Here is a 20,054-nt window from a genome sequence, read left to right as displayed (position 1 = left end):
TTTCAAAGTACAATATATTTCTTTAGTCCTCAATTTAAAGGTCCGGTTTTTTTTAGTTCTCTCACACTCTTATCCTTCCACTCCACACTGGCATGTTTGAGTGAATGAATTAAACTAATTGGAAACTTGAGGCACAACTGAAAATCGTTGTTTTCGGGTGTAATTTTGGTAAATGCGTTCTTAGCACACTTTAGCGGTCCAATACTGGACATACCTGGATTGCAATGATTTTTGACTCCGTAGTCTTTTTAGATCTGGTGGGGATCTGGAGAACGTATGACCGCAGCACTTCAATTAGAGGTGGCTGAGGTATGATGCATCACTCCCATTTCTCTCTTGTATTTTCGTCGCCTCTTTTTTAGAATTTTGGTAAATTCCTGTACTGCGCCTAATCCCTAGTGGCAATTAAATTTGAACCTTTTTCAGAAGTTCTTTTGTCTTTGTCTTCTGGATCCATCTCCCTTCTGTTAGTTTATAGGAGTACCGTACCTATATTCAAATCATTTCAGTTTCCCTCAAAATATATTCTTTCATTCACAATAATTAAATTGTTTTTAGAGGAACAATGAAAGAAAAATTTTGAATGAAAAAGACTGAGAAATTGTCAAAAAACCACTGATTTATTGATTAGAAAGACCGGTTTCGGTTATTACACCATTGTAAATCTCTGAGTTTATCAATAAATCAGTGTTTTTTTTATTGGTGGTAAAGTGGTAGTTCATCATTGTCAATCACTGAGTTTATCAGAGATTGACAATGGTGTAATAACCGAAACCGGTCTTTCTAATCAATAAATCAGTGGTTTTTTTACAATTTCTCAGTCTTTTTCATTCAAAATTTTTCTTTGATTGTTCCTCGATATACTGTGCGCACTTTCACAGTGAAGCAAATTGATATAGACAGTTCACAGTGACTATCTCACTACCTAAATATTTTATTATTATATTATTTGAATGAAGTTATTCTATTCAGAATAACGCTATTTATCGAGAAAATGTCAATTCTCCTTGCATCACAGTAACCTATTCTTGAAACCATATCCGTCATGGGAAAAGTAAATGGATTAAACGTTTTATTGTACCATGCGTTTTGTGTAAACGCTTTATGTGCCTTTCGGGGAAATCTAATAATGTGTCATCTCACATGTCAGCCATACGTCAAATGTCTACTTATTATCCTGCTTTGAAAACTACAAGTTTAGAAGCCATGTAATAGGAGTAGGCTTATTAGTGTAGTTACGATTTTATCAAGGTTTACCATGTATACCTTTCCATGTGTTAGGTACATTTGATTTTATAATATAATAGGAAACATGGAAAGAAGCCAGCCAAATTCCAATTCCAGAACCCAAAAGTGCATAGGTTCATTTTCCAAAGATTGATGTGATAAATTATTATAGTTTCAAATTATTCAAATATCCCAAAGACAATTTTTTTAATGAAATCTAACGTTAATAATGTTATAGAATGGATTCAAACTTGAAGTGTGATTGAGAGGAATTGTGGAAGAGAAAGAGAGGATGAGACAAGAGAAGAGAATGATGTAGGTGAATGAGTTGAGGGGAAGTGTGTCCGTTTTCACGGGAAGTTTGATGCTCACTTTCCAGCTAGTTGTCGGAAATCTCTCAAGATGTTTTGTCCCATGAGCGTTAGCAGGGCTTTGGTAGGAAATGGCCCCACTTGTATGCCTCACATCATGTGTTGGACCTTTCTGGAAAATCCGTGAGAGAGGCACTTTTTTCTGAAGTTTTTAAAGTGTTTCATTATAATATTATGAATCGGTTGAAAAAAGTTTCACATTGTTGACTCTGGTCTGTTTTGCTCTGTCTGGAAAGTAACACTCTGGACTGACTTACCCCTTCCTCAGCACCAAGGCTCTACTATGCGTCGAAATAACATTTGATCATCCTTGTGAGCTGCATCCAGCAATTCGAGTCAACCAGCCAGCATGCCGTAATTTTATAACTATTGTGTGTACAAACTAATGCGCCACGAACACGCGCATTTCACTTATCATCAGCTGATGCCATGATTATTATATCTATAGGCCTATTTGTGCAGAAACAGATTATAATAATAATAATAATAATGAATAGGTCTATTTCCATTTTTGCGTAATAAAAATTTAGAAAAGTCAATGAATACTAGTCAATAACAAATTGAAAGTTAACATAAAAAACCATATTACAGATATCAGACTTTAGGCTACACAGTATCACGTATGTGAAAATCCAGAGATGGACACAACAAAGTCTCAAATTCTATTGAAATAAGTCACTTTATAAATAGATATATTATATAGTATATATTATAGATATAGTATATCTATTATAAATAGATATACTAAAAATATATATAAATATATATAGTACATTATAGATATATAATACAACAGATCTATAAGATACAGATATACCAATAAGCAAAGAATCAGATGGTGAAAAATGAAATGCGCGAGTTCGACGCACATGAGTTTGTACACATCATTAGGAATACAAATGACTCAGGCATGTGCAGTTAGCTTCCTTCTACCTTCCACCTCCACCCGCCCCCGTACTGAACAACTAGGGATCTTCTCTACAGTCCAGATTTATCTTTGAACTTGAATTTAGTATTCGGGATCAAATGTATACAGTAATGAATTCAAATGACCCTGACCCAAAGCACACTGAGACTTACATCAGTGGAATGTAGCTGTGGCCCATTTCCGACTCAGGCCAGCCATTAACGTAACGTTTTGCTGTGCATTTTCGACTGTTGTACAGCAATGAAACCTGAACGTTTGTTCAAGTATTTTGCCTTGCTTTAAATTAAAATCAATTTTTCTCGTTGTTGATCAGACAAAAATGTCAGGTGAAAAGTTACGTTAGTGACTGTCCTAACGCAGTCTGGTTTCAGCCAGTCCTAAAGCAGTCTGGACTCAGTTCCTCTCGATTTGACTTCATCTATACAGCATATGACATAACAGAAAAAATGTTGTTCAATAAATTATGTTTCAAAGGTAAAAGGGTTGATAAGAGGGCTCGGGTTTTGTTTGTGAATGGCAATATATAGTATTATTCAAGATGTTTTTGATACAAGTAATTTCAGATAAATAAACACAACAAACGAAAACGTTGACGATGATTTTAGATTGACAAATCAAGATTAAATGAATGTCACTCATTTATCAATACAATCAGAACAGTAGCCTACTGTTAAACAGTTTATTGTCATAACCATGCGCACTGTACTTACAAACTCAGTAGTAAGTTAGATAGATGTGGAAAGGACATACAGTAATAGGATGTCCGTCGATATTTATGCATGGCTGTTAGCATTTAGTATTACGAGCACTTGCATAGAATACGATGCTCTATTTGCATTAATAGCCGTACAGAATTTGCTAGAAGCACGTTTTGCTTTGCTGTAACATTTGACAACGATAAGGGCCGTAAAAACTAATGCCTGTACTCAGCATTGATCAACTGAATTAGTACAATTTTGCTAGTCAGCAAGATACATTAGTATAGTGAATCATATAGTCTACAGTAACTATTTGGTTTCATTCTATCCATGTTTACCAATAAAGATAAGAGTAATTTCAAATAGCAATAGGAGTGTAAATATTTTTTCTTTATTTTACAACTATATACCACTATGTATAACTATACATAGTTATACTATGTATTAACTATATATCCACTATATTACTTATTATTATCCATTTATTTATAATACTGTTCACTGATTGTATATTGTTAATGGAAAATATAAATCGTATCTCTATTGAACAATCACCTGCCAGGATAGTGAAAGAATTTGTAAAATATTTAGAAGGATTAGAACAACAATAATATATTCGTCAAATTATAATTTGTCAGATTTATTGTTCTAGTTCTGCTTTGTAAAAATAAATGACCAGATAATACAATAATATATTTGTGAGTTGAACTGACACGAGAATCAATCATCTACAATTGTCATCAATGCGAGAGAGGATCAATGGTAACAAAGTAAAAAGCTATTCATCAATAAAAAACATATATTAAAAATCCACAAGTTGATGTTATCACGTTCATAATTACTGTGTTTCAGTGATCGACCAATACAATATAGATTACGATTGGAAAAGAGAATGTTCATACAAAAGCCACGTCATGAGCCGATCTAGATAATCACTGTCCTGTTCGTAGCTCATCAAGATGAGAGTAATATATTTTCTGGCTTTCTCTGTCGCTAACAATTTTGCCAATCCTTCATCCCGAACAGAAAACCTGCAAAAAAAGATTAAATTTTTCAAAAAAAAATTAAGATCTATATGAATAAGGAAGAACAGTTTCACAATAATTCTCTTGTCTCATCTAAATCGTCCTTTGAGAGCTGAGTTACTACACCACCATTCAAGTTTCACAAAGTAATTTGTGAAAGCATGCGATGTTACACTGAGAAATAAGCTTCTAATTTTGAGTAGGAAAAAAGTAAATTTGAAACTAATTGAGTGATCAGATTACTTAATTTTTCATATTACAATATAAAATAGTAGGCCTAATGAGTGATTATGTGACGGAATGATTAGATATATATATGATGTGTTTGAAGAATTTTTTAATAGGATAAATCCACTATAATGACGCAGCTTTAAAAATGCAAGCTTTAAATGCAGCTAAATCGCAAGTTGAACCAGGATATTAATCAGTTCACAACTACAAGAGCATAAGGTGAAACAATTAATTGGGCCTCACCATTGAACCTATCTCCTTGAACTCAATTGGAATATAATTGGCAAACAAATCATGTACCTATGTTTTATTTTTCCTCTTCAGATCATTTATCTGTATTGTTGTCAATGATTTCCTATCAGAAGCTTCTTTTGAAACAATTGATGCATCATGTAAATTTCCTTTGCGTCTACCTTATTGAAAACTTCAACCCACTCAAAGTTTTGACTTTCAAGGTGGATGAGCTATGTTTTTGACAAATTTTCAAGTATTGTTTTGAACTGTGGAGTCACATCTCGTGCATTTCTGTTGATGAATCACTAATTTATTCTCGTATTGAAAAGTCTTGACTTAATAAATTAATCAATCATAATTTCATTCAATATTATGAAATACAATTTCAATGAAATGTTGAATTGAAAATCAGTGATACTCACAATTTAACAATTATGATTGCAATGAATTGCCATTCAATTGGTTTGAACACAACATTGCTTGCAGAAAGCGTGAATGTGTGAACTAAATCTCTCATATCTTTCTTGGAGATAAGGTTTGTAATTCCAACAGTCTTCATAACGTCAGGTAAACTGGAACAGACAATTTACATGAGTACTTATGCAATGGAACATTTGTAAAATTTTAAACACATGAAGGTATTTTTACTTTTAAAAATTATCAAGATCTTATAAGTAGAAAATACTAGGTCAAACTAGGTCTGGTCTCCTTTATTACACAAACATCAATTAAACTTTTGTCAGTAAGTTCAAAGGACAAAACTCAATTTGCTATGAATTTATCTTTAATTGTTTTAGATAGATTTTTCACAAAAATGAACCACAGACAGTTCACCCTATTCAAATAAATAGTCTTGACAATGCACTTGATGAATAATACAAGATGGGAGGCGGAGGAAATTGCCGAAAATATTAGAAAAGGGTTTGCGAAGATATATGAATTACGAGACATGTAAGGCCGTATTTATATATAAATGATAGAAGAAAATAAATTCCTTGGTAAGCATACTTTAGTGAACCAATAAGAACAATTCTAGTCTTGTTCAATGATTCAGATTGGTTGCAGTTATTGTTTACTAGGCAACCAAAGCGTGCTTTGCTAAGGCAGTTCTAAGAATGGTTTAAAATGAAAACTTAGCTTGATCTTAGTCTTCTCTAATTACTATTTTCATGAATTCTTAGAGATACTGGACTGTGAGAAAGATGGTAAGGCTTAAAATCGTGTTACCATACAGTTTAATTGAAAACTGATCAAATTATATTAAAATCGAAAAAAGCTATTGTCAAACTCTAGTTCTCCACAAGAAAATAACCCAATAGAAACAATACGACGAGAATATGAGTAGATAGGAATCAATAACATGCCATAAAATATTATCGCATGTGGTTTCATTTTTAGGAAAGTGATAAGAAAGAATGGTAAGAAATTACGTGGATTAAATAAGTTAGAATATTCTCATTGCACGGGTGACTGATTGAAGACAACTCTAATAATCATGTGCTTCAAAATTGATTTGTTTAGGAAAGGAGCCCAATTAAAACTGCAGGTCCACTCATCTCTTATAATCAAAATTCTTATTTTCCACGTACAAGTCTAAAGCTTGTGTGGGCATCACCATCAGAGCAAATATTTCACTTCACACTTATTTTCTTAGTCATAACCAGAGATCTAATTTGGACTCATTTGGATTGATTGTGAATGTGGACCTGGCTTGGTCCTTGTAGTGGTTGACATATGAACTATTCAAAGTGAACATTCATAGTACATATGATACTATTTTATATGAATTATGAGACATATAAGGCCGTATTTATAAATAAATAATAGGAGAAAATAAATTATTCGGTAAGCATACTTTGATGAACCAATCAGAACAAATCTAGTCTTGTTCAATGATTCAGACGTTTGTCTAAATTGTTCATTTAGTACTAATCTACTAAATTGAACGTACTCAAATGTATTAAATGCCAAGTTTTGAGAACAGGTGACTTACACTTTGTTGAGGTGGTCAAGGACAATACGCCTTCTGAATGCATGTTGGGCATGCTGATCCACAAGTGGCAGCACATTTGGTTTCTCATCCTTTGCTTCAGATTCTTCGATAATTGCATTGGAGAACTGAACCCTCTTATCACCGGCATAGAACGAGCGAACCTTCAACTCCATCTCCTTGGCTTCTTCTCTCAGCTTCTTGAAGTCGGGGAGAGGCTTGGTCGGTATCACACTCTCCTCTCTCACTTCTTTATCAAACTTGGAATCCTTCATATCTAAAATATTCAATTTGGTACAGATTTCAATGTACCGCTCGAACAAATACGGATCTCTAGCTGAGTCGATATTCTTCTCTTGCAGTTTGTCCAATAGACCGTGTTCTTCAAGAATATTACGGAGTTTTTCTGATCCAAATATAAAATTCAAAGTTTCTACTGACACCCATTCACGTATTTTTTGTTCGGTATTAAGGACAGCGGCCAAAACTGGTGATTTATCTGGATGTTCTTCATGTTTTTCCTTATTCTGTTTCTTCTTTTTCATCTTCTTAGATTCTACTTTTTCTTTTTGGTTCCCCACATTAGTTACTTCATGAGATTCTGCAACTAAAGTCCCTTTCACATCATTCACTTCCCTATTAGAACTAATCACATGATTCAAGTTTCCCTCAGTTCTGATATTTGTATTAATTTGTGATGCTTGATTGTTTATTGTTCCCTCTATTTTCTTGTCCCAGCTTTCAATCACTTTATCACTCTTTTCACTAAATGGTTGTTCATTGAATGTGGAAGATTGATCCTTTGTAGGCAACGTTTTATGATTAGCAAGATCCCCAACTACTGATGACTGGCTATCAAATTCATGCTTCTGAGTTTCCGCGTTCACGTGATCACCATCGAGAGAACTACAGGAATCAAAGAATAGCTCTTCAGTATTCGATGTAGACTGATTATCCAATTTGGAACGACCAGTACTGTCATTTGTAGCAATTTCCAAATTACTAGTATACGATTCATTCTCATCAGACGCTCTTTTCAATGAAGATTCATCATTTTTGACAGTAGCCGGCCTCTCAACATTCATTTGAATTTCTTCGCCATAGCTGCATCTGAAATACAAAGATTAATTTTATGAGTATATTATTCTTGCAATAAAGGATAGAGCTTGAGGTAAATGGAATATTTCAATGAATATAAGGAATAATCTGCAGTTATACGACATGCATTTCATGGATAGATTTCATAGGACCAAAATCTGACAAATCGGCTAAACAACGTTTGAGTATTACATGCGTACCTCTCAAACATCATTTTTTTACTTTCCTTGCCCTATTACCAAAGGTAAGGAAAGTATTGCTTTCCGAAAAAAATTAAGATACCCTAATTTTAAGTTTTCTATACGTTTCAAGGTCCCCTGAGTCCAAAAAAATGATTTTTGGGTGTTGGTCTGTGTGTGTGTGTGTGTATGTGTGTATGTCTGTGAACACGATAACTCCATTCCTAATTAACCGATTGACTTGAAATTTTAAACTTAAGGTCCTTATACCATGGGGATCCGACAATAAGGAATTCAATAAAATTCAATTCAAGATGGCGGAAAAAATGGCGGATAATTACTAAAAAACCATGTTTTTCACGGTTTTCTCGAAAACGGCTCTAACGATTTTCTTCAAATTTATACCATGGATAGCTATTTATAAGCCCTATCAACTGACCTGAGTCTCATTTCTGGGAAAATTGCAGAAGTTCCGTAATATGCTTAAGAAAAATGGCGGATAATCACTAAAAAACCATATTTTTCACGGTTTTCTCGAAAACGGCTCAAACGATTCTCTTCAAATTTATACCATGGATTCATGAGCCCTATCGACTGACATGAGTCTCATTTCTGGGAAAATTGCAGGAGTTCCGTAATATTCTTAAGAAAAATGGCGGATAATTACTAAAAAAACCATGTTTTTCACGATTTTCTTAAAAATGACTTGACCGATTTTTTCCAAATTCATACCCTGCATAGTTATTTATCAGCTCTATCAACTGGCATGAGTCTCCCTCCTGAGAAACTTATGGGGGGTCCACCCCATCCTAGAGAAATGGACTTTGTAACCTCCTTCTCGTGCATGAGGTAGGTAGGTAGAGCAGTTTATAAAAAGAACACATCGTCGGTCCAATGGTAAAGTTGCGAAACTGCAAAATCCTGTTTTTTCAGGAGAGCAAAAAGTAACTTGAGATCTGCCTATAAAATCGAGTTTTTTCCCATGAAATCTAATTTTATGGCTGTGTTATTGATTATTGTTATTTATTGTTGGTGAACTCAAAATTTAGTAATTATTCTATTTTTATATTGAAAAAGCAGATTCGTTACTTTACCATGGTCAGATTTTTGTTAAACAACAAAACATTTTTGCGAATGTGATAATGGAGTGAATGAAAAAAATGACTTTAATGATAGTATTAATGATTTAATCAACAAAATCAATGTTTAAGAACGTAATGTTATAATACTATAGTAGAAATTTGAAGAAATGTCGTTTTTTTACATGTTCTGACTATCAATTGTCACTATCTGACTCTTCAAAATCAGGTTCGGCGAGGGCATCTCGAACTGAATTTGAGTTTGGCAAATTATTGTAGTAAGTGTAGTACGCTCTTGGAATAACAAGATTTTTGCATAGCATTTGTAGATCATTAAATTTCGCTGCAAAAATTTTCAGCTTTGATGGGTACAATCTCATGAGCTCTTCAGTAGAAGGACGGCCTCTTTTCTTTTGTAGAAAATTTTTTTTGAAGTTACCTGCATATTCAGATTTTGTGTAAAAAACGTCTGGCTCTTCCTTTCTGAATTGAAGCCAGACAATATTTCGGAATTTGAAGCTTCCTTCCTCTGATTTAATTTTGTACCTAGTTAATTTTATTGAAATTCAAAAAATCATCATGGAGCAATGTTGTCACTTGAAATGGACTTGGATTGGAACGTGCTGTTCTAATTAATTGTGCCCATCCTTCAGGTATATACACTGGTACGTGCTTGGGATTTTTGTTCAATATTTGAATGCATTGAGTCACATTCCATCTGGCTGTGCCCTGTTTCAAAGAACTTATGGTCAATAATCTGCAATGTTTCGTGATCTTTCATAAGTTGGTTGCACATGACAATAAAATTTATGTTTTTTTGCTGTCCTTCACAGCCATCTGACATCATCCTCACATGATTCACTTTTTTTCCATAATAAATTTGTAAATGCATGTCGACTTCGACACTCCCCCTCTTACCTTCTGACTCATCCCACAGATAACACATTACATCAGCACTTCCCAGATTATATACAGCAAGTTTTCTCAATAAAAAATCTGGTGTGGCGCACTCACACAACTTTCCTTGCCGTTATGGAAATTGACCACCTGACGCTAGTGTTCCCGCGCATCTCAAGTCTACTATTCAAAGATTTGAGCCAGCTGGTGACAGGGCAATAACGCTGGAGACACACATGAGGTCTGCTATCTCTTCATAGTGAATGATTTAATAGAATCAACAATAATTTGCAATTGAATAATCACATTTTCTCGAATTTAAAGCTTATTTTCAATCTTAGGTGAAAATGTTACTGAACATTAATTGTAGAGATTTTCATGCTCAATCTACTCCACTTGATTTTTTTTTTGTTTCAATTGTATCTGAAGCCTGATAATTGGGAATCTATCTGCATTGATGGGGCGGAGCTCCTGAAATTTTTACAGATATGGGACTTGTGGCAGTTGATAGAGCTTATTGATGACTATTTTAGGTATGAATTTGATCAAAATCCTTGGAGCCGTTTCCGAGAAAATCACGAAAAACCCTGTTTTTGACAACATTTTCGCCATTTTAGCCGCCATCTTGAATTGCATTTGATCGAAATTGTTCGTGTCGGATCCTTATAGTGAAAGGACCTTAAGTTCCAAATTTCAAGTCATTCCGTTAATTGGGAGTTGAGATATCGTGTACACAGACGCACATACACTCATACACACACACACACACACACAACACACACCACACACACACACACACACACCACACACACACACACACCACACACACACACACCACACACACACACACACACACACACAACACACACACCACACACACACACCAACACACACACACCACACACACACACACACACAACCACACCACACACACACACACACACACACACCACACACCACCACACACACACACACACACAACACACACACACACAACACACACACACACACCACACACACCACACACACACACACACACACACACACACACACACCACACACACACACACCACACACACACACACACACCACACACACACACACACACACACACACACACACACACACACACACACACACACACACACACCACACACACACACACACACCACACACCACACACACACACACACACACACACACACACCACACACACCACACACACACACCACACACACACACACACACACCACACACACACACACACCACACACACACACACACACACACACACAACCACACCACACACACACACACACACACACACAACACACACCACACACACACACACACACACACACACACACACACACACACACACCACACACACCACACACACACACCACACACACACAACACACACACACACCACAACACACACACACACACACACCACACACACACACACACATACAGACCAATACCCAAAAACCAGTTTTTTGGACTCAGGGGACCTTGAAACGTATGGAAATTTAGAAATTGGGGTACCTTAATTTTTTTCGGAAAGCAATACTTTCCTTACCTACGGTAATAGGGCAAGGAAAGTAAAAATTGGACCAGCTGCTCCTTTTATAAGTATTAAGAACAGCTTCTAAATCAAAATTGAATGACAGTGTTGTAGGATCGTTTTTGGCTGCTTCCTTGTCTTCATCTCTACACTGACGAGCAAGTTCTTTCCTTTGCATTTGTGAGAGATAAGCCTCTTCATTCGAGTTTCCACTTTTTTCTTTATTCGCAACACAAATTTTGAATAACTCAATTTGATGCTTTGCTGTTCGAAAATAATTATTCAAATTGAAAATCAGACATCAAATACACTCATCACTTATAACATAACAATCGATAAACGTAATCACGCGTAATCCCGGCAATAATTGACACAGTGTTGAGAATTATTGAAATTTATCATTCATGGAAATCTTTTAAGGATTAATTTAAGTGTAAGTTATGGGCTATTAAAACAAATAATAATATTATTGGTTGATAAATTATCATGCAATTAAAATTTCTAAATGAGTATTCTATTCCATTTTGCACCACAGTGCACAGCGAATGTGCGCTTTCGCGAGTATACTACTGTAACTTTGTGGAAAGTGACCGCAGTAAACTAACGAAACTCGTCATTCGCGAGTTTACTGGAGTGAAAAAATCAAGAAAGCATCAGTTTCGCTAGTTTACATTTCAAATTGTACAGGAATGGGAGAAGATACAGATTCACGAGTTTGCCATGGTAAGCTAGACACTAAAAGCAGATGATTCCACCAGAAAACTCATTTTTGCAAAATTGTTAGTTTCGCGAGTTTACCAGTGGACCGACGACATAGAGATATTTCATCTGTAGAACAGCTGTTTTGACGACTTCAGAGAAAATGTAATTTGTTATTCGTCATTATGTTATTGAAAATCGTCATTATGTTATTCCCCTAAATTCTTCTCGTTTGAGAATGAGGCTTACATTTCAATGAGCAAGGAAAGTTGTGTGAGTGTACACACCAGATTTTTTTAATTATTCCACAATATACCTAAAAAGCAAAATTTTAAAGGAATTTGATATGATTGGGTATCAAGTATTTTGGGACCTAATAAATTGGCTGAATTGTACAATTGAACATTCATATTGCCCATGAAAATAAAGTGATTTTTTTATATAGCACTACAGCCCAATATGAGCTTTGGCCGCCTTCACTAAAGCTCTCCACGCTTCTCGGTCCTCTGTTAATTGTCTCCATCCTCTATATCACATTTTCTGGAGATCGTCTTTCACTTCATCTTCCCACCTGTCTCGGCCTTCCTTTTAAGCAATCTGTTCTCATTCATTCTACAGATATGTCCAAACCTCCTAAGCCGCTGCGCCTTTATAAATTTCACAATATTTCGGCCTTTTATCAATGCCTCGAGCTCTGAATTGGTTCTTCTCCTCCACTCCTCTCCTTCTTCAACTGAACCTTAGGATTTTCCTTTCAAAAACGCTTAGATGGTTTTTGTCTTCTTTTGTTAACGTCCAAACTGTACGTTACAACAGGTCGAATTAGGCTTTCATATATTTCAAGTTTTGTGTTTATACATTTATGAGCCTGTTCTTCAAAAGTTTCATGTTACTAAAGTATGCTCTATTTCCAGCCAATACTCTTTACTTGATGTTGTAACTCATCTTGTTTTCGTTATTCAGTTTAACCCCCAAGTAGCTGAAGCTCCTTACACCTTGAAAGATTTTATGACCGATTCTGAGATTTTGTGGAACTCTTCTAGTTTGACTCCTTGATATTTTCATACACCTCGTTTTACTTTCATTTACCATCAACCCAATCTTTTCCGCCTCTCTCTCTCTCTCTCTCTCTCTCTCTCTCTCTCTCTCTCTCTCTCTCTCTCACTCTCTCTCTCTCTCTCTCTCTCTCTCCTCTCTCTCTCTCTCTCTCTCTCTCTCTCTCTCTCTCTCTCTCTCTCTCTCTCTCTCTCTCTCTCTCTCTCTCTCTCTCTCTCTCTCTCTCTCTCTCTCTCTCTCTCTCTCTCTCTCTCTCTCTCTCTCTCTCTCTCTCTCTCTCTCTCTCTCTCTCTCTCTCTCTCTCTCTCTCTCTCTAGCAACAAATACGTTTCCTGCAGGACATCTTTCCTTCTTCTAATTATTGCTACATCGTCCGCATGTGCACATACCTGATACATTCGGTGGAAAATATTTCCCCTGTCTATTCCTTCAATAGCTCTATGCAATGCAATATTGATTCCTATAGAGCTTGGAACAGGTCTTGGTTTCTCGGTTGTAATGGCTTTGAAGGCTTGTACTCAATTTCTTGTTAACTCTTGATAAATTATGTAAAAATTAATGTTTTGTCCTCTTAATGGGAATAAAAGTATTTTGTCATTGAAAGAGACTCAGTGAAGGCATTTTACGCCATGAGTTTTCTAATTTCTTTCTTTGATTTTAATTTAATCAACGAAGATAAGTTCATAACCTATGTGGTACAAGCCTCGTGGCAAGCTTTTTCATCCAAACAAAAAAATATAACTAATTTGAGCTATAAGTTCTTCATTATAATTACAGCTTATTTTTAATAATAAAATTATTATCTAGGCCTACTTGTCATGATCGAGTTCCTGTATTACAATATGTTGGTACCAAAAGGCTTGAGTACATCAATGTTTGATATCCATTCCCAGTTTTCTTTTTTATATGTCCACTTTCCTTATTAAATAAGTAAAATTAAAGTTAATTCAAGTAAATTTTATTTTAAAACCGATGTCTTATCCATTAGGGAACAGGATACAAGTTAGATTGCCCTTGGCAATTATATCACCGTAACACCTCAGTATTTTATTGCTACCTACACTTCAATGACTTATCGAAACTTGTTATAAATATTCATTACTGCACTTATTTCATGAAAGATTATATTTTGGATACAATAAATTTTTGTATGCTTAATTACTTGTTGTTTTCATAGGGTATTTCCTTTTCCAATTACACTTATATTCCTTAATTAACTTACCGTGAGCTAAATAGCTGCCAGTAACTTTCATTATTGTTTTGCATTCAACTTCTGATCAATTTTGGATGAACAGCAATCATTCAAACTCTATGTATGATTTGGCCAGGTAATCAAAGCAGCGCTCTCAGTTGTCAAATCATTTTATTTACTGAAGTCCATTTCAAAAGCTCATTTCAACTAGATCATACAGTAGTGTCAATTTTACTCACCTGCTGATATTACTATTTAATGGTATCAGCGTGAAGGCATCAGTTTCCTTGGTCTCTATCAACCACAGAGGGCTGGAAGGCAGCTGATCAAAAAGAAATTTGCTAGCTTTATAGCAAATATTACTACAGAATTTCTGAAAAGAAAAGGCAAGTTATTAGTCAATGAATAATAGAACGAAAATATGATATGGCAATATTTATTTATCAATGGCATTAGTACAATGCAGTAGAAACAAAAAAAGAATAGAGTCTAAAACGTATCTTTCATATATTCATACCTAAAACTGTTTTGAGCCTATTCTCAGTCATTTTATAACTTGGGAACATTACGTTTAAAAAAATTGGTAGGTGCTATATGTGGTCTATTAACGGCCATATGCACCGTCTTAGCTAAGCTAAGGCTACATGTAGCGATGGTCGCATCTATTGAAGTGTTTTACTTTCCAAGTTTAAACTAACAGCTGGTCTATTTTCGTTTAAACTGAGATTGTACATACGGCCCTTATATCATATAATTTGCAGATCAATAAAGCACCACTCACAGTGCAATGTATTTCACAATAATTATTTCTATATACAGAGTGTCCCACCAAGGTTGTAACAGCCGTTGACAATAGATACTACTCAACATTTCTGACAAAAAATGTTCAGTAAACTTTTTTCCTATCGACCTTGGTTTTCGAGATATATCGATTTTTCGATATTTTCAGAATATGCCTACTTCCGGTCATTAAATACTCAATAACTCGAAAACTACTAGTCGAATTTCAATTTCAAGGGTATTGTTGGAAAGAGAAACACATTTCAAACAAGATTGATGTAATTTTATTTGTTGTTACATATTTTGTAGTTTTTTATTAGGGCTTCAACTTGAAAAAATTATATTCTTCAAATTCAAAGTCAAATTTCAAATCGTTTTCTCTCGATTTTTTTCCGCGTAATTATAGTGGTTTCAATATTTCAAAAACTTCTTCTTTTTATAAGCTTTCGAATGAGTATAAATTCGAAAAGGTAAGATCCATGATGAAGTGTACCATAAATCCTGAATAAAATAACAAGAAGTGTATGTTTCAGCCTACTTTCAGTATAGTTTTCAGAGTGCTTTCCAGTTAATTGGCATGATATGTATCAACTTTGTCTAGTACAGAAGTGCTCGCGTTCATTATCATGAAATTTACCTTGATTTAGTACTTGATCATGTTATTGGAGTATGGAGAGTGTGGATGCAATTCAAGAGAGGCAGAGAGAGTATACAGGAGACGTTTTCCTGACCGAAAACACCCATCTCATAACACGTTATTGAGTATTTAATGACCGGAAGTATCCGGTCATTTTCATTCTGAAAATATCGAAAAATCGATACCGGTATATCTCGAAAACCAAGGCGATAGGAAAAAAGTTTACTGAACTTTTTTTGTCAGAAATGTTGAGTAGAATCTATGGTTAACGGCTGTTACAACCTGTATACAGTATATATATATTTGATATTATAAACATTGTTGTCTATTATTTAATTATTTCCATAATTACTATCTCATTACATTAGATAATTATAATGAGTTCTTGGTTTGAAATATGTATCTTGGTTAATTAGTAAGAACAGTTAACATTCTCACTGGAGGGAGGTTGGAATTTCTGAAATAATTATAACAAGGTCTAATATAAGAACGAACACTTCTAACAACAATGAGACATTCATTAAGACACTGTGTCATCAATAACACTGTTTTATGAATAACATGTTGGGTTATCGTTTGACTCAAGGAAATTTTCAGTGGATTGTATATTTCATTTACATACAATGTTCAATATGTTTTTCCATACTAGTTTCATAGAGGTTTTTAAATTGCATACTGGAAATCTTACCATTCTCTCAGCAGTGCCAAAAAAGTGTCAACTTTTCATAATGGGAATTAACATTTTTGAAAACTGAAAATTCGAAATTTCATACAGGAAATCTTACCTTTCTTTCAGCAGTGTCGAAAAGTGTCAACTGCCCATTACATCTCACAATTGAATACTGTTTTTTAGGTATATTTTTCAGTTTGGATGAGCATAACGGATAGCCACAGACATAGGTGATCGAACGCTCATCAACAACATCTTGATAAGTACTTTGATTGATGTGTGGTAACTGAAATGAGGCAAGATTATGATTTTTGAGTCGACAGTAATTTGAAAAGATACATGAAACTAATTACATACAAGTACAAGAGCAAGTCAGATCATGCATGAGCCAAGGAAATATCTGGAAAGAGCCATTAAAACACGTTGTGAGTTGTCTGTAGCTACTCAAACTGAACGTAACCAGCAAGTGCGCGTGTTTAGTGTGAGTATTCCTATTTCTCTTTCCAGATTTTGTTTCTCATCTGCGCGCTTGGTTATCAAGATCACACGACTAGTGCACGCGTGATCTTGTGTGATCAAGCGGACAAAATATAAGCATTCAATGTGATCATACACTAAGAGCTTGTTCACATGACAGCGACTTACGCTCGGTTGTCACGCGGTTGGCAAATCGCTCGATTCGCCAGTCTCGTACACATGACAGCGATTCATAAGCGATTTGACCTCGGTTAAGTCTGAGATTACAACCGCCACGATTCACCGGCGACTACTAAAACCGAGCGATGCATGTGTACGGCACCATGTGTTTCCCTATACCTGGCAACCGCTCGGTTGGTCAATCGCGCGACAATCGAGCGTAAATCGCTGTCATGTCAACAGGATCTTAGTCTCAAATGTCACGCCTAAAAACTGATTATAAATCCCTCAAAATTGATTACAAAATATTTAGCAATTTATTAACAGTTTATTCAATCCTTCAGAAGATTGGTATATGTGTAGATAGATATTTTTGGCAGAAATAAAAAAAATAAGTCAAAGTTAAAAAATGTGATAATATCACCCTCTCAAAATATAGCATAAATCGTTAAACGGTATGCTCCAGTAGAATCTATTTTTTATTGCGCACTAGTATGTAACCCGTGCTCCGCAAGGGTCTATTTTAGACTTGACAAACTGAAAACTTGACGTAATAAAATCTTGAAGGATTGAAAATAGGCCTATAACCATCCTTAAAGAATTTATTTAAGAGTTAATTAAGAATCTATATGCAAAATTCCAAGTTAATCAGTCCAGTAGTTCAGACCTGATAATGCGTCAAACATAATTTTCCTAACCCGTACGTTCTTTACTCTATTATAGTAGAGATGAATGATTTATCACTATCTTTGAATGAGAATAACTTTTGAAGGGTTTGAGATATCGATGTGCGGTTTTCACCATTAACTTTCTCTTAAAATTCTGTATCGAAATCATGTATTATATGATCACCTTCAAATTTTATAAAATGAAGTTGGATTCAAAATGGCGGTTTCAAGATGGCAGACCAAAATTTTGATGCGACAGGAAATCAGTTATTTTTATTCGAATAGGATCCCCGATCATATTTCTATCATCTAATTTCCCTTTTAAAGAAATGTTCAACTGTTTCTATACAACTGGAAGCATAACAAATTGAAAATTGACAAACTAAAAACTTTACGTAATGAAATTTTGAAGAATAATTAAAAATGGGCCTATAACCATCCACGGTTAATTAAGAATCTATATGTAAAATTTCAAGTTAATCAGTGCAGTAGTTCAGACGGGATGATGCGTCAAACAATGTTTTCCTATCCGTACGTGTATAAACCAGTTTTTTTACTTTATTACGGAATAGTATACATGATGCCCACACAAACTCGAATAATGGGAAGTTGTGGGTTAAGGATGCAACTCCTCAGTCGTCTCGACTTACCTGGCTGGCAAAGGGTTTGGTAGATTTTTTTTAACCCAATATTGTAAAGATTAGGGAGAAAAAGGAGAAAATGACATTTTTTGTCGGTTGGTTTCAATATACCGAATATACAGAATATACCAATATACAGAATACAATACCGTGATTCTACTAGGACAATATTTTTTGAACCACGCTGTGGACTAGCATTCCCCCTCAAAGAATACGAATTCAAATTACTTACAGTTCGACGGAGGGTTGGCTCCAACACATTCAGTTCAATCAATGTTTCCACACACTGGAGAGCTTTAGCTGTGCATTCCTTTTTCCTCAGGAGCATCAACTCCAAATTTTCTCTCCTGTGGAAAGCATCACATAAATCGATAAAAGAAAGACATTAACTTGTCAAGAAACACAGTGAAAATATACTAAGAGAATAATAATTTCATCTTTGAATATAAATAGGCTATATACTTAATGTGCAATAAAACATATTATAATCTACTTCAACACATCTAGAAAAACTTTTAAATGTCATGCTTCAATACATTTAAAGAATTCAAATATGTTTTTATGTAGGTAAGATGAGGACGAGAGAAATAGACAGGACACTTCGACTAAAACCACATGAGACTCAACTCTGAATTTTCAAGAGAGGAGTGGGTAAAGGTTTGATTAGTTTGTTTTCGGCAGCCGGTATCCTTGTTTTCAACAATTTCTACACTGACCGTATGCAAGCAGAATGAGAGCGGAAGATGTGCGACAAATTCTTATCCCTACCACGTCAGACACTCTTTTACAATTTTACGGATTGGATGTAGTGTTATACCTTGCTGCCTCTATATGCCTAATGAGTTTTTATTTGCTATGTTTGGTCAATTGTAAAGCTTGACAGCAATATCTAGCAGCGAACTGTATATCTATTTTGTTGAACCACGATGTTGAATTTGTAAACAATTCAAGCTGTGTAATCTTCCAGGCTTAGGCTACTGAAATAAAAATAGGAGATTTTTGATTTGCTCAAGCTGACTTGACTCAAGTTTCTTGACCTCATCTACAAACATATAGGCTTATACGTAAACATACGATATCTTGCAACTCATATTCCAAAGTCAACGTTTCCAATATATTGTCTTCAATTTTTAATTATGAATAAGCTCATGTGCACGTTTTCAAGATCAATATTCTTCTATATTGCAATATAAAAAGTCTGAAATATCTTTTGCTAGCAACAGAATGATAAATCATTCTAAAAACCTATAAACTAAAATAAGCTAGGAATCATTCCCAAATTTAAAGTTTTAAGAAAAGATGAAATAATTTTTAAAGATCAACTGACCTTAATGATTTTGTTTCACTTCCTGACATTTTATTGAGTTGAAAATATTCAATATATCACATCTAAAGATATTTTTAGACGAACATAACAATCTATTAACCAAGACAATAATAAACTTGTATTTTTGTAAATAGAGGTATTATTATTTTATTTTAGGTTAGAAAATTCTGAAGCAAAACAGCTGGAAGTGCCAGAAAAACAGTCACTGCTACCACTGCAGCAAC

General features: G+C 34.8%; 1 protein-coding gene across 1 annotated transcript; it reads right to left on the bottom strand.

Moving 5' to 3' along the window:
• Positions 1-4,005: 4,005 nt before the first annotated feature.
• LOC111044274 (putative RNA polymerase II subunit B1 CTD phosphatase RPAP2) lies at positions 4,006-20,014 on the bottom strand. Its single transcript, XM_022329369.2, has 7 exons — positions 19,831-20,014; positions 18,736-18,850; positions 16,674-16,844; positions 14,711-14,844; positions 6,708-7,814; positions 5,137-5,286; positions 4,006-4,255 (listed from the first exon to the last, which is right to left on the bottom strand). Exons 1-7 carry the CDS (start codon positions 19,857-19,859, stop codon positions 4,099-4,101), a joined length of 1,863 nt encoding a protein of 620 aa, XP_022185061.2. The 5' UTR covers positions 19,860-20,014; the 3' UTR covers positions 4,006-4,098.
• Between the last annotated feature and the right edge of the window lie 40 nt (positions 20,015-20,054).

The sequence above is a fragment of the Nilaparvata lugens genome, chromosome 5 (genome assembly GCF_014356525.2).
Source record: "Nilaparvata lugens isolate BPH chromosome 5, ASM1435652v1, whole genome shotgun sequence".
NCBI classification, from domain to species: domain Eukaryota; kingdom Metazoa; phylum Arthropoda; class Insecta; order Hemiptera; family Delphacidae; genus Nilaparvata; species Nilaparvata lugens.
This window is presented reverse-complemented; position numbering and strand designations above follow the sequence as displayed.